Source organism: Dasypus novemcinctus, chromosome 5 (genome assembly GCF_030445035.2).
Source record: "Dasypus novemcinctus isolate mDasNov1 chromosome 5, mDasNov1.1.hap2, whole genome shotgun sequence".
Classification (NCBI taxonomy): Eukaryota; Metazoa; Chordata; class Mammalia; order Cingulata; family Dasypodidae; genus Dasypus; species Dasypus novemcinctus.
The window spans coordinates 80,078,928-80,094,359 of NC_080677.1; the positions used below are offsets into that span (position 1 = coordinate 80,078,928).

Genomic DNA, 15,432 nt, shown 5'->3' on the forward strand with positions numbered 1-15,432 from the left:
TTTTTTTGGAGAAATTGTGAAATGATTGATGGAAAAGGCCTAGATATCTTTACAGAGACTATTGATAGCAATATGGATGCTAAAGAGACTTTTTATGATGACTTAAAAGTAAATGATGAAACTATTTTTGGAAACTGGAGGAAAAAGTGATCCATGTTTGGAAGTCACAGAGAACTTAGCAAGATTAACATCTCGTATTTTATGGAAGGCAGAATTTGAAAATGGAGAACCTGGGCATTTAGCTGAAGAGTTTCCCACAGTAAACTCAGAGAATGCACTTTGGCTTCTGCTTGCAGCTTATAGCAAAATGCTAGAAGAGAGAGAGAAACTGAGGACTGAATTGTTGGGCACAAAGAAAACAGAAACTGTCTCTGTAAAGGTCAAGCCTCTGGAAATCAAGCTCCCAAATGAAAGTGCCATATTGGAAGACTTATATAAACTTGGTACTTGTAAATCAGGATTGAAGATGCAGTTATCTCAGAAATTCTTGTGGAAAGTCTTCCTGTCTGATGGTGTGGACCCCTGCCTCTTGCATGCTAAACCAACAAGGTTTTTGAGAGAGCCGTATGAACAAAACCACTGTCAGCTTAGACTAAAAGGCACATGGAAAGGAGAAATTGAAGGAGAAACAGCTTTAAGAGGAAAAGCATGGAAGCTGAGTTCTTAAATTAAGACATCACCTTGGGCCAAGATAGGAACCCCACCCATGTGTACAGAGAGGGTGAGTTTGCCCTAGCAGTTGAAGAGGGTTGATGTTCCTACCCAATGCTTGAGGAGATTTTTGCCACCCCAGGGAACAGAGAGGGTGAAGCACATTCCTCAAGGATTAGGGAGGTTGAGGTTGAGGCCCCATAGGTTTGAGAGGGGTGGTCCTGTCACCCATGGATTAGGGAAGGCCAGGTGGCCAACTTGTTGCTCTGAGAGGTTTGAGCCTGAATGCCAAAGGTTAGGGAAGCCCAGGTGTTCAACTCATTGCTCTGAGAGGGATGAGCCTGTCTGGCAAAGTTTAGGGGGAACGTAGTCTTCACATCACTGTGCCAGGGGAGGTTAAGACTCTAACCCAAGGATTGGATAAGGTGTGGCAATCACCCCCATGCTTTTGGAGGGTGAGATCTGAGCTTGGTTGACATCCAGATGCTTAATGAGGGTGGAGCCAAGAAAATGGCCATTGGGCAAGCCTGTGGAAAGGGTGGGTTCCCATAAGGCACCAAGGAGAAGAAATCATCTTCTTAAGAATGACTTTCAGAGAAAATGTGACATTGATGTGGAAAAAGTGGCCATGGTGGCTGCTGGGTGCAGGGAATGGGAGGAAGAGAAGAGATGTGGAGGCATTCTCGGGACTTGGAGTTGTCCTGGGTGGTGCCCCAGGGACAATTTCCGGATGTTGTATGTCCTCCCATGACCCACTGAATGGAACGTGGGAGAGTGTGGGCTATGGTGTGGAACACGGGACATGGGGTGCAGCGATGCCCAGAGATGTACTCATCAAACGCAGTGGATGTGACATGATGATGGGGGAGAGTGTTATTGTGGGGGAGTGCTGGGGTGGGGGCGGTGGAGGCGAATGGGGACCTCATATTTTTTTAATGTAATATATTTTTTAAAAATGAATAAATTGAGTAGAATTTGAAAAAAAAAAAAAAGAAAGAATGACTTTCAGTCTTTGAAATCGAATGGAGGATTCCCTGCAGGTCTACTGAACTCTAGAGGACCTGTGACTCATGTTTCCTTCTCAATTTCTCCTTATTGTAACAAAAATGTTTATCCTTTGTCTGTCCATTTGTGTGCTGGAATCAGATACATTGTTTTGTAAATTTCAGAGGACTACAACAGATGGGATTTTGCCCCAAGACAAACTGTATTTCTTTAAATTGATTGTGATATGATTTAGTACATGCATTGTTATTGATTTAAGGTTTTTTAAAATATTCTAATGTTTTGGAATTCAGAAGGTGGAGTATAGCACTTTGATATAGTTATGAATTCCAAAAACAGATGTGGATTATGTTTGTTTTTTGTTATTTTTAAATATTTATTTTTTATTTATTTCTCTCCCCTACCCCCCAGTTGTCTGCTCTCTGTGTCCATTCCCTGTGTGTTCCTCTGTGACCGCTTCTATCCTTATCAGTGGCACTGGGAATCTGTGTTTCTTTTTGTTGTGTCATCTTGTTGTGTCAGCTCTCCGTGTGTTCAGCGCCATTCTTGGGCAGGCTGCACTTTCTTTCGCACTGGGCGGCTCTCCTTATGGGATGCACTCCTTGCGCGTGGGGCACCCCTATGCGGGGGACACCCCTACGTGGCATGGCACTCCTTGTGCACATCAGCACTGCGCGCAGGCCAGCTCCACACGGGTCAGGGAGGCCCGGGGTTTGAACTGCGGACCTCCCATGTGGTAGGCAGACACCCTATCCATTGGGCCAAGTCCGCTTCCCATAATTTTTTAACTGAATATATTTTGGTCTCTATACCAATCAAAAAGAATTGAAAGGGGCAGCACATAAGCATTTTCTCTCCCAACCTAGCTAGAAGAATGGAATTCAAGATGAACCTGTATTAATTTTTACCAAATGTAATAGAAAATGAAAAGAATGAAAATGCCGTAAATTCAACTTCACTCTGATACTTCCAGACAGAGTCACTGAATCATAGTGTACCTTAGGAGGCACAGTTAATAGGTCATAAAATTGTGAACAGCCTTGAGCAATCATATAGTCTGCCCTGGGGCCTGTAGAGACCATAACACAGTACTGCCAAGGTGGTAATGCCCTTTGAGGTTTTTTAAGTTTTTAGGAAAGTTTCCTTATGTCTAATCTACACTTTCTATTATGAAGCTGAAGCTGTCCTTTGTCATCTCGATATAGGTATTTTTCATTGGTGCTAGCACTAATGCCACAGCACTGTAATGTCAAGCAGTTAGTGAGAGTAGTAGAGCAAGACTACCAGAGTTCAAAATCTAGTTCTGTATTAGCTAGCTGGGCAAACTTGGATGTGTTACTCAGTCTCTCTGTGCCTCAGTTACCTGATCCTCAAAATTTGGATAATAATATAACCTATCTTATAAGTTTGTTGCAAAGTATAAATGAGTTATTTCATATAAAATGCTCAGAAAAGAACCTAAGTTTTCCATAAATATTAGTTATTCCTATTTTTATGCATATAAAAGGATGTATTAATTTATTGCTGCTTAACAAATTACACCCAAATTTAACAGCTTAAAACAACAAAAAATTAAGGAAGCAGATTTGGCTTAACTGATAGAGCATCCGCCTACCATATAGGAGGTACAGGGTTCAAACCCCTGGCCTCCTAACCTGTGAGATGAGCTGGCCCACGTGCAGTGCTGATGCACACAAGGAGTGCCTGCCACGCAGGGGTGACCCCTATGTAGGGGAGCCCCATGTGCAAGGAGTGCACCCCACAAGGAGAGCTGCTCCACTCAAAAAAAGTGCAGCCTGCCCAGAACTGACACTGCACTCACAGAGAGCTGACGCAGCAAGATGACGCAACAAAAAGAGACACAGATTCCCGGTGCTGCTGACAAGAATGCAAGTGGACACAGAAGAACACACAGTCAGTGGGCACAGAGAGCAGACAATGGGGAGGTGGAGAGGGGAGAGAAAAATAAATAAATAAATAAATCTTTAAAAAAAAACAAAAAATTTATTGTCTCACAGTTTCTGTGGTCCAGGAATCTGAGAGCAGCTTAGCTGGAGAGTCAAGATGTCAGCTGCGTATATGACTGTATTAGTCAGCCAAAGGGGTGCTGATGCAAAACACCAGAAATCTGCTGGGCATTATAAAGGGTTTTTATTTGGTGTAGGAGCTTACAGATACCAGCCATAAAGCATAAGTTACTTCCCTCACCAAAGTCTATTTGGAGCAAGATGGCTCCTGACATCTGCAAGGGTTCAGGCTTCCTGGGTTCCTACATTCCTGCGACTTGCTTTACTCTGGCTTCAAGGTTCTTTCCTTCCTGGGGCTGGCTTCTCTTTCTTCTGGGTGCTGACTTCCTGGGTCTTCAGAATCAAAGTCTAACATCAGAAATCCCTGCATTAAAAGCTCCAACTCTGTCCTTTGCCATGCCTTTTATCTGTGAGTCTCCACCCACCAAGAGGTAGGGACTGGGTGGGGACTCCATGCCCTAATGATCACTCAATCGTGCCTAGGTACTGATCAGACTATAAACATAATCCAGTATTTCTTTTTGGAATTCATCAATTAAATCAAACTGCTACAACAACCTACTCTCAAATGTTTAGAAAATAGATCAGATAGATGAATAGACAGACATATAGAAAGAGAGATAGAATGATATAGCAAGTGAGGCAAAATGTGAAAGTTGGATTTGGGTATCTGGGTAGAGAGTATGTTGGGAGTGCTCTGTACGAGTTTTATATTATTTTTACAGTCATCCTGCAACTTTGAAATTATTTCAAAGCAAAAAGTTTTTTTTTAAGAAAAAGATATAATTCAAGAACAATGCATCTGAGAAACTCTCACAGCCAACAGGAGCCTAAGGAGACGTGACAACTAAATGTAATGTGATATCCAACATCCTGGAACAGAAAAAGGACATTAGGTCAAAACTGAACAAATCAGAATAAAGTATGGACTTTAGTTAACAATGTATTCATGTGGGTTCATTAATTGTGACAAATGTACTATGTGAATGGAGGATGTTAATAATAGGGGAAATTGAGTGTGGGGTATATGGAATCTTTCTGTACTCTCTTTGCAACTTTTCTGCTAATATGAAACTATTCCAAAATTTTAAAAAGTTTATTTTTAAAAAAGACAACAACAACAAAAAAAAGGATATCAGCTGAGGCTACCATAAACTGAAGGCTACTAAGACGGCGCACTCACCTGGCTGAAGGCCAGAGGCCTCAGTTCCTTACCATGTGGATGTCTCCATAGGGCTGCGTGGGTGTCCTCATGACATGGCAGCTGGCTTCCCCCAGAGTGAGTGATTCCAGAGAGCAAGACAGAATCTCTAATGCCTTTTATGACCTACCCTCGAAGTCACATTCCATCATTTCTGCCACATTCTATTCCTTAACAATAAGCAAGTAATATATTCAAGGGAGGAGAATTAAGCTCCACCTCTTGACAGGGGGATGGTCAAAGGATGTGTGAACATATTTTAAAGCCACCACAAGGGTCATTCTTTCTTTTAAGTGCCTCTCATTTGCAGGTTTGGTTAGAATCCTTGAGAACCGCTCATTCTGCTTTTTGTTTAAACAGTAAAAATGAAAGGAATTTTCTGTTCAACATTCAGACTAAAGGAAAGGGAATGTGAACTAGACAGATTTCATCAACAGTAATAAATCTGTTATAAATAAAATGCCTACTGTATGTAGGACTTACATAAGCCAGCTTAAAATTGACTCCTGAAGATTTGTTGAGGACCGGATTAGGATGGTTTTAGAATATTGACTAATATGTCACCATGTATCTAAATAGATAAGATGGTCTGCCCATAATAAAGTGTGCTAAGTTGTCCCACCAGGGCACATTCCTTCCAAGCATTTACACATAGATGTAGACATGATAGAGTAATCAGCTGTCAAGTACTTGAATTCTCTGAGTGTAATAATTTGGCTTCCCATTTTACTTTGACTGTGGGAAAAAATCCAATATAAACTATAATGTAAAATAAACTGAATATGTTTTTATTCACAGTTAAATATGTGTTCTGTCCTAGCATAATTTATAATCATTTCTTCGCAATTATGTATTTCTAAATTTCAGGTAGACCTGGGCATTGCATATGGAGATAAAGTATACTTTACCATTAAAAAGCAGCTTGATAATCCTCACTATGATATTCCACATAATATTCATGTGGGAACATGCATAGATGACAAGTGTATGCAAAGTGAAACAATTTGTGTTCAAAAAATAGAACATTATGAGTACTCCGAAAGACCCATCATCATGACTCTCACCAAAGTAACCTCTGTTCTGACTTCTAACACTGCAGATTAATGTTGCCTGTTTCTACGTTTATAGAAATAGAGTCATTTACTAGCTACTATTTTGTATCTGGCTTCTGCTTGTGAGACTCATCCATATTGTTTGTTGCACGTACTCATGGTCTGTTCATTCTCATTCTTGTATAACATTCCATTGTGTGAATATACCACATTTTTTTTAATCCTTTGGTGCCATTTATTAGATTACTCTCTCTTAGCCTCAAACCCACCTTTGTATTCTCAGCTTTGTAATGCTGGAACTGTGGCTTGGCTAGCCAGCTGGTTCTCCATTATTTCCTCCAACTGGGGCACTAGAGGGAGACTGGAAGTCTAAAAAGGACAGAAGGGATTTGCTCCTTCCTCTTTGCTTGCTGTTCCTGTCGACATTATCTCAGCAATGGCCCTTTACCTTGGCAGCAGCCATTGGTTCCTGTCTCCAATTTTATTGTACTCCCCAAACCAATCCCATTGTGCCTCCTAAGAGGAACCATCAACAGCACCTCCTCCTCAAAGATCTTGGTCCCTACTTCTTCTAAACTCCTAAGGTCTAATAACCCCAAACTCTTTACTTTGTTCCCCAGTCCCAGAGATGGTAGTTGATTCCTGTATTATTACTGTTGCCCCAGTATTCCCTTTACCATTTTTTCTTTTTTTAATTTTATTTATTTCTCTCCCCTCTCCCCCCCGACCCAGTTGTCCGCTCTCTGTGTCCATTAGCTGCGCGTTCTTTTGTGATCACTTCTATCTTTATCAGCGGCACCGGAATTCTGAGTTTCTTTTTGTTGCGTCATCTTGCTGTGTCAGCTCTCCATGTGTGCAGCACCATTCTTGGGCAGGCTGCACTTTCTTTTGTGCTGGGTGGCTCTCCTTAGGGGGCACACTCCTTGCACGTGGGGCTCCCCTACGCAGGGACACCCCTGTGTGGCAGGGCACTCCTTGTGTGCATCAGCACTGCACATGGGCCAGCTCCATATGGGTCAAGGAGGCCTGGGGTTTGAACCACAGACCTCCCATGTCCTATCCATATCCATAGGGCCAAGTCTGCTTCCCTTTTTTCTTTTTTTTAGTCCTTAACATCTGTCCAACCAAACAATTCCTTATGTTAAATTTTCTTTGTTAAGCATAATGGGTTCGACTTCAATAAAAAGTAAACAATTTTTGTTTTTCTAAGACTCTGACAAATACATGAGTCTACCAGTAACGGGTAATTGGTTTCTCTTCAGATAGGGCGATTATGAATAGTACTGCTATAGAACATTCTTCTATGTGTATTTTGGCAATATGTGTATATACCTAGAAATGGAATTGCTGAATCATATGGTTTATGTGTATGGTAGTATGGAGTTCCAGAAAAACATGCTCTTAAACTTAATCCATTCCTCCGGGTATGACCCCATTGCAAGTTTGACCTTTTGATTAGCTAAGGTGTGGCCCAATTCAATCAGGATGGGTATTTATCCTATTACTGGAGTCCTTTATAAACAAAATGAAATTCAGAGAGAGAAGGAGAAACAATGGGAAGCAAGAAGCAGAAGGTCAGTGGATATGGTCTGGAAGAGAGGAGAAGCCAGGAGAGGTGGCCATGTGCATTGCCATGTGACAGAGGAGCCCAGAACCAAGGATCATCAGTAGCCAGCTCCAGAATGCCAGTCTTCAGGAAGAAAGCATCTCTTTGATGATGCCTTGATTTGGACTTTTTCCTAGCCTTAAAACCACAAACCGGTAAATTCCCATTGCTTAAGGCAACCCATTGCGTGATATTTGCTTGTATGGCCAAGGAAACAGAGAGTATTCAGCTTTAATAGATACTGCCGGACAGTTTTCCAAAGTGATTTTATCAGTAGTGGCAATGATCTTAAGCCATTCCCAATATTTCACACGTGAATCTCAGAACATGTTTTAATTTAGAAAAAAAATCGATAAACTCTGTTGTAATTTAATTGATCCTTCAGAATTTTCATGTTGCAGTGCTAAGAAAACTGTTGCTTGAAGGCAAACTTTGTATCCTTAATGCCTATATCAGTTCCTGACATGTAATAGGTGTGTTGAATAAATAAAAAGAAAAACATGAGTTTAAAATCTGTTCTGTTGTACAACTGAACTAATATGAAACAGTAATATAAATTGAGGTCCATCATACTTAGGGGATCTCAGTAACCCCAGGACACAAACCACTGGACAGCTTTAGACAAACCGGCCTGAGTTTCCACAGGTTGCTTCTCCTGCCCAGCAAGCCCCCCTTCCCTCTCCACATTCTGCTTAAATGAATGAATATGGAAGCAGACCTAACAGCGGCAGAGGATCTGCGGATAGACTTGGACAGCCTCATGTCTGACACTTCAACCTCAGAACTCAAACCCTCTGTAAAGAATCTTTAGTGGGTATCCCAAACCGAATCAAATCCCCTTGAGATTTATTCTCAGAGTGACTCAAACTTCAAGGTGCTCCAAACCTCAATAGTGCCTTAACAATTACCTATAACAGCCCCAAGGCAAACGGCTTACATCTGCAGACCTGCAGACACTACACGAGTTCTTCACAAGCCAAACTCTCCAGGACCAATGGATTTCTAGCCCCTGCTGGAAACTCAGGGCTCCTGACTGACCAGATCATGGAGAAGTAGCAGATGGCTAGAAGATGTTAATATGAGGCTGACAATCATCCAGCATGCTTTTCTTTAAAGACTGGTTTCAAATTTAACAAATAGTTTTTTTTATTAGAGAAGTTGTAGGTTTACAGATAAGTCATGTAGAAACAACAGAGGTCTCATATGTAGCCCCCCACCCACGCACTAACACACCTTGCATTAGTGTGATACTTTGTTACAACTGGTGAAGGAATATTATTATAATTGTACTGTAGTCCATAGTTCACATCAGGTTTCCTTGTTTGTGCTGTACATCTAGCACTCTTAAATCCACTCAAGAAAAATGAGGCCAGCGTTTAAGCAAGTCTTAAGGACCAACCAGATTCATTGTGAAGGACAAGTGCACAAGGGTTTGAATTCAGGGAGGTGTCCTTCCTTGGGGTCATTTTATAACAACCTACCACAGGTGGTACATATAATCCTGTAAACCTCATTTGCAACATGCTTGACAGTGCACCTATGCCTCTGCAAGATCAGGCATTTGACAAGCTTTTAAGCATCCACAGGAACAAAGCAATATTTTCTGACTATGCATTACATTGATCTTGCAATTTCTGGTTAACAGTGTTGTTTTCAAATCCATTTTTCTTTATATTTTCTTAAAATTAGCCTGTAACGTAGGTAAGGATTTCTATTCCCATATTGCAGTAGGTAGGAGAGCAAGGACTCATGCAATCTTTGGACTTGACATACATTTCTTTTTCCATGTTGACTCCTCAAAAAGAAGCATCATTTCATGAATTATAAGTCATTACCCATGCCCTCTTTGTGTATAAAAATCTAGGGGAAGTGGACTTGACCCAATGGATGGGTGTCCGCCTACCACATGGGAGGTCTGCAGTTCAAACCCGGGGCTTCCTTGACCCTTGTGGAGCTGGCCCACGTGCAGTGCTGATGCGTGCAAGGAGTGCTGTGCCACGCAGTGTCCCCCCGTGTAGGAGAAGCCCATGCGCAAGGAGTGTGCCCCATAAGGAGAGCCGCCCAGCACGAAAGAAAGTGCAGCCTGCCCAAGACTGGCGCCGCACACACGGAAAGCTGACGCAACAAGATGTCGCAATAAAAAGAAACAGATTCCTGGTACCGCTGATAAGGATAGAAGTGGTCACAGAAGAACACTCAGTGAATGGACACAGAGAGCAGACAACTAGGGGGGGAAGGGGAGAGAAATTTAAAAAAAAAAAAATCTAGTGACCATTAAACCTACAACCAAAAGAAAAATGTTAAAGAGTGAGAGTTCTCTTGATAGCCATATCAGCAGGCAGGTTCTCCAGCTGAGGCAGAAATTTCTGGGGATACTCAAAGTTCTTGTTACCTGATCCAAAGTCCAAGGAGAAAATTGAGTAGACAGTCATATATGTGTGTGTGTGTATATGTATATATGCAGAAATGAGGAAGCAGATGCGGCTCACGTGGTTGAACACCAGCCTCCCACATGGGAGGTCCCAGCTTCGGTACTCGGTTCCTCCTGAAAAAACAAACAAGCAAAATAAATAAAAAAACCAACTCAGTGAAACCAATGTGGCTCAGTAGTTGAGTGCTGGCTTCCCACATACAAGGTCCTGGGTTCAATCCCTGGCCTCCAGTACCTAAAAAAATAAATAAATAAAAGTATTTAAGCTTCCTGAAAACAAGTTGAAAATCATGAGAGTAAACTTACTTGTTAATAGTTCCTGGAAAGCATTAAAATCAATTTAGAGGAGATGTTGATGTTGGAAGAGTCTTGAAAATGAGTTATGCTGAGAATGTAAAACAAAACAAAAACAAAAACAAGCTTACCATGGTATGTTTTTGGTGGGAGAAGGTTTGAAAAATAGACCAATATCTTCTAAAAGTACAAATGGTTAGTCATATAATGGCCAGCTACAGTTACAGAGTAATGTACTTTAATTTCTAATGCAGTTAGGTGTCCCCACTTGCTTGCAGTACCTTGGACAGAGGAAACGGTGGGTTTCATTGTTAGCAGCTTAGGGGCTCTTTTTTTTTTTTTTTTAAGATTTATTTTTTATTTATTTCTCACCCCTCCCACCCCCACCGTGGTTGTCTGTTCTCTGTGTCTATTTGCTGCGTCTTCTTTGTCTGCTTCTGTTGTTGTCAGTGGCACGGGAATCTGTTTCTTTTTGTTGCGTCATCTTGTGTCAGCTCTCCGTGTGGGCGGCACCATTCCTGGGCAGGCTGCACTTTCTTTCGCGCTGGGTGGCTCTCCTTACTGGGTGCACTTCTTGCGCGTGGGGCTCGCCTATGCGGGGGACACCCCTTTGTGGCACGGCATTCCTTGCACACATCAGCACTGCGCATGGGCCAGCTCCACACGGGTCAAGGAGGCCCAGAGTTTGAACCGCGAACCTCCCATGTGGTAGACGGATGCCCTAACCACTGGGCCAAGTCTGCTTCCCAGCTTAGGGGTTCTTGTTAAGGATTTTGTTTTAGACTCTGCATGGTCTGTGAACATGCTTCTCTACTTTCACATTGGAGTAAAACTATCTTCTAAAGAGTCCCTTCCCCCCCCCCCAATTTCTTTGTTCAACTGCTTAAAATTGTGTGTGTTTTAACGTAAATGCATAAAACTGGGGAAAAAAGGTAAAATATTTGCACATTTAAGGTACATATTCACTGTAACCTCTTTCACTGGTTACTAGTATCTTCACAGCCAGCCTTTCCTCAATATAAATATCCTATGCTTATAACACTATAGCCAGAACACTTTCCTCATCCCTGCTTCAGGAGTTTCACAGCTAATAAGAGTCTTCTGGAAACTTCCCATAGTCTTAGAGGAGGAAGAAGCTTATTAGTTCTTATTTCCCTCGAGCCATACTTACACTTTCTCTTTTCCTTTCTCATATATCAGAACCAAACTATCTCCTCAGGTAGCAGACACTGTTGGAAATCTAACCAGAAAACATTTTTCTCTTCCTCCTTGCTGGCAGAGCCCTAGCTTTGTTTCTTTTTCTTCTTCTTCTTCTTTTTTTTTTAGTTACATCTGCTCCCCTAGCTTTGTTTATATGACACATTCCTCCACCACTCCCAGGTGCAAATTTTGATTGGCCTATATCAGTGATTCTCAAACTTTTTGTCCTCAGGACTTCTTTACACTTAAAAATATGAGAAATTAAAATTAGAAAACTTAAAATTATTTATTAATGCATTTTAAAATAACAATAACTCACCCACCACATATTAACATTTTTTTACAATGAATGTATTCATATATTCTTTATTATCCAGAGTAGTCAGCGTATTATCCAGTATCTTGACCCTGAGAGAAGAAGTTCTTCCCCCTATTTCTCATTTTATATATATATATATATATACATATAATTAACTTTTTAAAATTTTAAAAGAAGCTTTATAAAAAATATAAAGGGGGAAGCGGACTTGGCCCAATGGATAGGGCGTCCCTCTACCACATGGGAGGTCCGTGGTTCAAACCCCAGGCCTCCTTGGCCTGTGTGCTGCTGGCCCATGCACAGTACTGATGGGCGCAAAGAGTGCCGTGCCACACAGGGGTTTCCCCCGTATAGGGGAGCCCCACGTGCAAGGAGTGTGCCCCGTAAGGAGAGCCGCCCAGCATGAAAGAAAGTGCAGCCTGCCCAGGAATGGTGCCGCACACACGGAGAGCTGACACAAGATGACACAACAAAAAGAAACACAGACCACTGACAACAACAGAAGTGGACAAAGAAGACGTAGCAAATAGACACAGAGAACAGACAACAGGGGTGGGGGGGGAGGGGAGATAAATAAATAAATAAATCTTAAAAAAATATATATATATATATATAAAGGATTCCCATATGCCCTACTCCCTCCCCCTCCCACACTTTTCCACATTAACAACATCCTTCATTAGTGTGGTACATTTATTACAATTGATGAACCCATATTAAAGCATTGCTACTACTCATGTACCACAGTTTACATTATAGTTTACACTTTGTCCCACACACTTTAAGTTATGACAAAATATACAATGGCCTGTATCTATCACTGCAATGTCATGGAGGACAAATCCAATGTCCCAAAAATGCCCCCATATTATACCTGTTCTTCCCTCTCCTATCCCTCAGAATCTCTGGTGGCCACTGCCTTTACATCAATGATAAGATTTCTTCCATTGTTTGAATAATAATAAGTCTAAGTCTACCTTAGTCCATTGTTCATTCCCCAATCTTGAGGATTTTGGGATGGTGATATCCACTCTGCTTCTAACTGAGAGGGGGCTTAGCTCCCATGGAGCAGATTGATGGAACTCTCTTGCTTACAGTTGAAGACACTCTCTGTTCCTTGGGATGGGCGTTGCCCATCATCACCTCCTTGTTATTTGTCCTGGGTGAGTCCAATGAACTGAAAAGTAGGTATTGCAACTTTGCAGAAATTCAGGGCTCAACTGGCACATGGATGGACCAAAGATTTAAGTCTCTGGGGCATATATTTATCAAGGATAGTGCTAATTACGGGTTCAAATAAAAGGGGCAGAAGAGCCATGTGTAGAGAACCTGTAAATGGGTCTAACTCTGTTACACTGGGGAGCATAAATTCCAAAGTAAGGCTCACTGACAGGGTGCCAAATTCCCAATGCCCTGCTTATAGTTTCTGGATATCTCTAGAGCCCTCAGGAGCCCTGCTGTTTGAGGACTGTTTACTGTGGCAGTCAATGAGATCCTGCTGAGACTTGCATAAGTGTAACCTCTAGAATGACCTCCTTACTCACTTTTGAAATCTCTTAGCCATAAAATTTCATTTGTATTTACCATTTCCCCCTTTTGGCCAAGGTCTTTTTCCAGATGCATTGCTAGTTGGTGCTTAGTACTAATCCCTCTGTGCCAGGGAAGATCATCCCTGGGAGTCATGTTCCATGCTGGGGGGAAGGTAGTGTGTTTATATACTTTGTTTGGCTTAGAGAAAGTGCACATTTGAACAACAAGGAGACTTTCAGGAGGTAACTCTTAGGCAGTATAAAATACTAGGCTAAGTTTCAATTTCATAGGAAAAGGTTCATAAGTACAATCATTGTCAAGGGTCTGGCATAATGATCTGTCTTCCTTCACTAGACATTGTCCTTGTACTCAGGGGCTTCTTGCTGTTCTATCAGAGAATTTAGCAGAACTCCCCAGGATGGGAATTCAATATTCTTTCAGTTATTGTGTGGATCTCTGCCCACCAACACAATGTCCCATGAATACTTGAACATATTCATATGTCTTAGAGGCATGCCCCAGGTGAACCCCTTCCCATACGTCCCCACATCATGACACCTGCACCAGTGATCCTCCACTGCCACTGCTGTGACCTTTCTGTGATCCAAAACCTCTCTAAAAATGAAGCAAACAGACTAGGTGAATAAAATTATTAAGACAGTGGAACAATAACTTTAAAAATAACCAAAACAGTACAAAAAAACAATTTTAAATATTTAAAAAGTTTTTTAAAAATTTAGACATTGTGTCTTTCATCACTGTAAGATCTGTTGTCTTGTATGTACAGTGACATTTTCTTCATTTTATCTTCAAAGAAGCTTTAGGATACAGAAAAGTCACATAGAGAATACAGATGATTCCCATATACCCAATGCGCTCCCTCTTTCCCTCTATTGTTTATTAAAAATATTGTACATGCAGATGGTATATTTGTTACAATTGATGTACAAATATTGATGCACTGCTACTAACCATGGTCAACAGTTTGCATTATAGTTTACATTTTGGATCATATACTTTTATATGTTTTGACAAAATTTGAAGGGCCTATATCAGTTATTACAAGATCGTGCTAAACAATTCTAATGCCCTAAAAATGCCCTACGTTCCATCTATTCTAGTCTTCCCTCCCCATTTCCCTCAGAACCTATGGCAATCACTAAGTTTCAATTTTTAAAGAATAAGATTCATAGTTACTTGCAATAATATTGAGGGCTTGACATATTGGTCTGTTTTCTTTTATTAGGCACTGCCTTGTTCTTGAGGGATTTTTGTCCCTCTAATTGAGAACATAGCAGCACTCCCCAGGATGGGAGTTTAATAGTTTCTTTTTTATTATATGGGTCTCCACCCACTGATATAATACACTATGACAAGATGAACATTTAGATATTCCATGGAGCCTGCCCCAGGTCTGCCCTGTCCCATATTCCTGCCATGTTAGCATATTTTAAAGAAAAATTATTTTTCCCAAAACAAAATATTTACTGAAATGAGGGGTACCCTTTGACATTTTTGCACATCTCTTTTTTTTGTGTGGATTTTTTAAGTTTTATTTTGTACATTTAATAATTGAAAATATAAACAGTTAAAAAAGAAAAAGAAAACAGTTGAATAAAAACATCTATTTCTCAATTAAATGTACTAGATGCATATAAATTTTTTTAATCATACAATATGTTACACATTATATTTGGTTCATAGTAACACAATCATACAGTATTTGTCCTTTGTGTCTAGCTTGCTTCACTCAACATAATGTCCTCCAGGTTCATTCATGTTGTCATATGTTTTATGACTTTATTTCTTAGAGGTGTGTAATATTCCATTGTGTGAATACACCACAATTTGTTTATCCATTCATTGGCTGATGGGCACCTGGGTTGTTTCCACCTTTTAGCAATCATGAATAATGCCGCTACGAATATCGGTGTGCAGTTGTCTGTTTGTGTCATTGCTCTCATATTTTCTGGGTATTTACCTAGTAGCAGTATTGCAGGGTCATGTGGCAAGTCTACATTTAACTTCTTTAGGAACTGCCAAACGGTCCTACACAGTGGCTGTACCATTCTGCATTCCAACCAACAGTGAATAAGCATTCCTATCTCTCCACATC

At 41.0% G+C, this 15,432-nt stretch overlaps 1 protein-coding gene across 4 annotated transcripts in view; it reads right to left on the reverse strand.

Moving 5' to 3' along the window:
- The window catches only part of SRPK2 (SRSF protein kinase 2), a 272,440-nt gene extending 267,475 nt beyond the window's left edge, over nt 1-4,965 (reverse strand). For 2 of the 4 annotated variants that reach the window (XM_071215200.1, XM_058297131.2), the window contains exon 1: nt 4,899-4,965. In XM_071215200.1, coding sequence (XP_071071301.1) covers nt 4,899-4,937 — 39 coding nt within the window. In that variant the 5' untranslated portion in view covers nt 4,938-4,965. Of the gene's footprint in view, nt 1-4,866 lie in introns of all 4 variants that reach the window. The other 2 variants (XM_058297136.1, XM_058297135.1) reach the window with 2 other exon arrangements.
- Between the last annotated feature and the right edge of the window lie 10,467 nt (nt 4,966-15,432).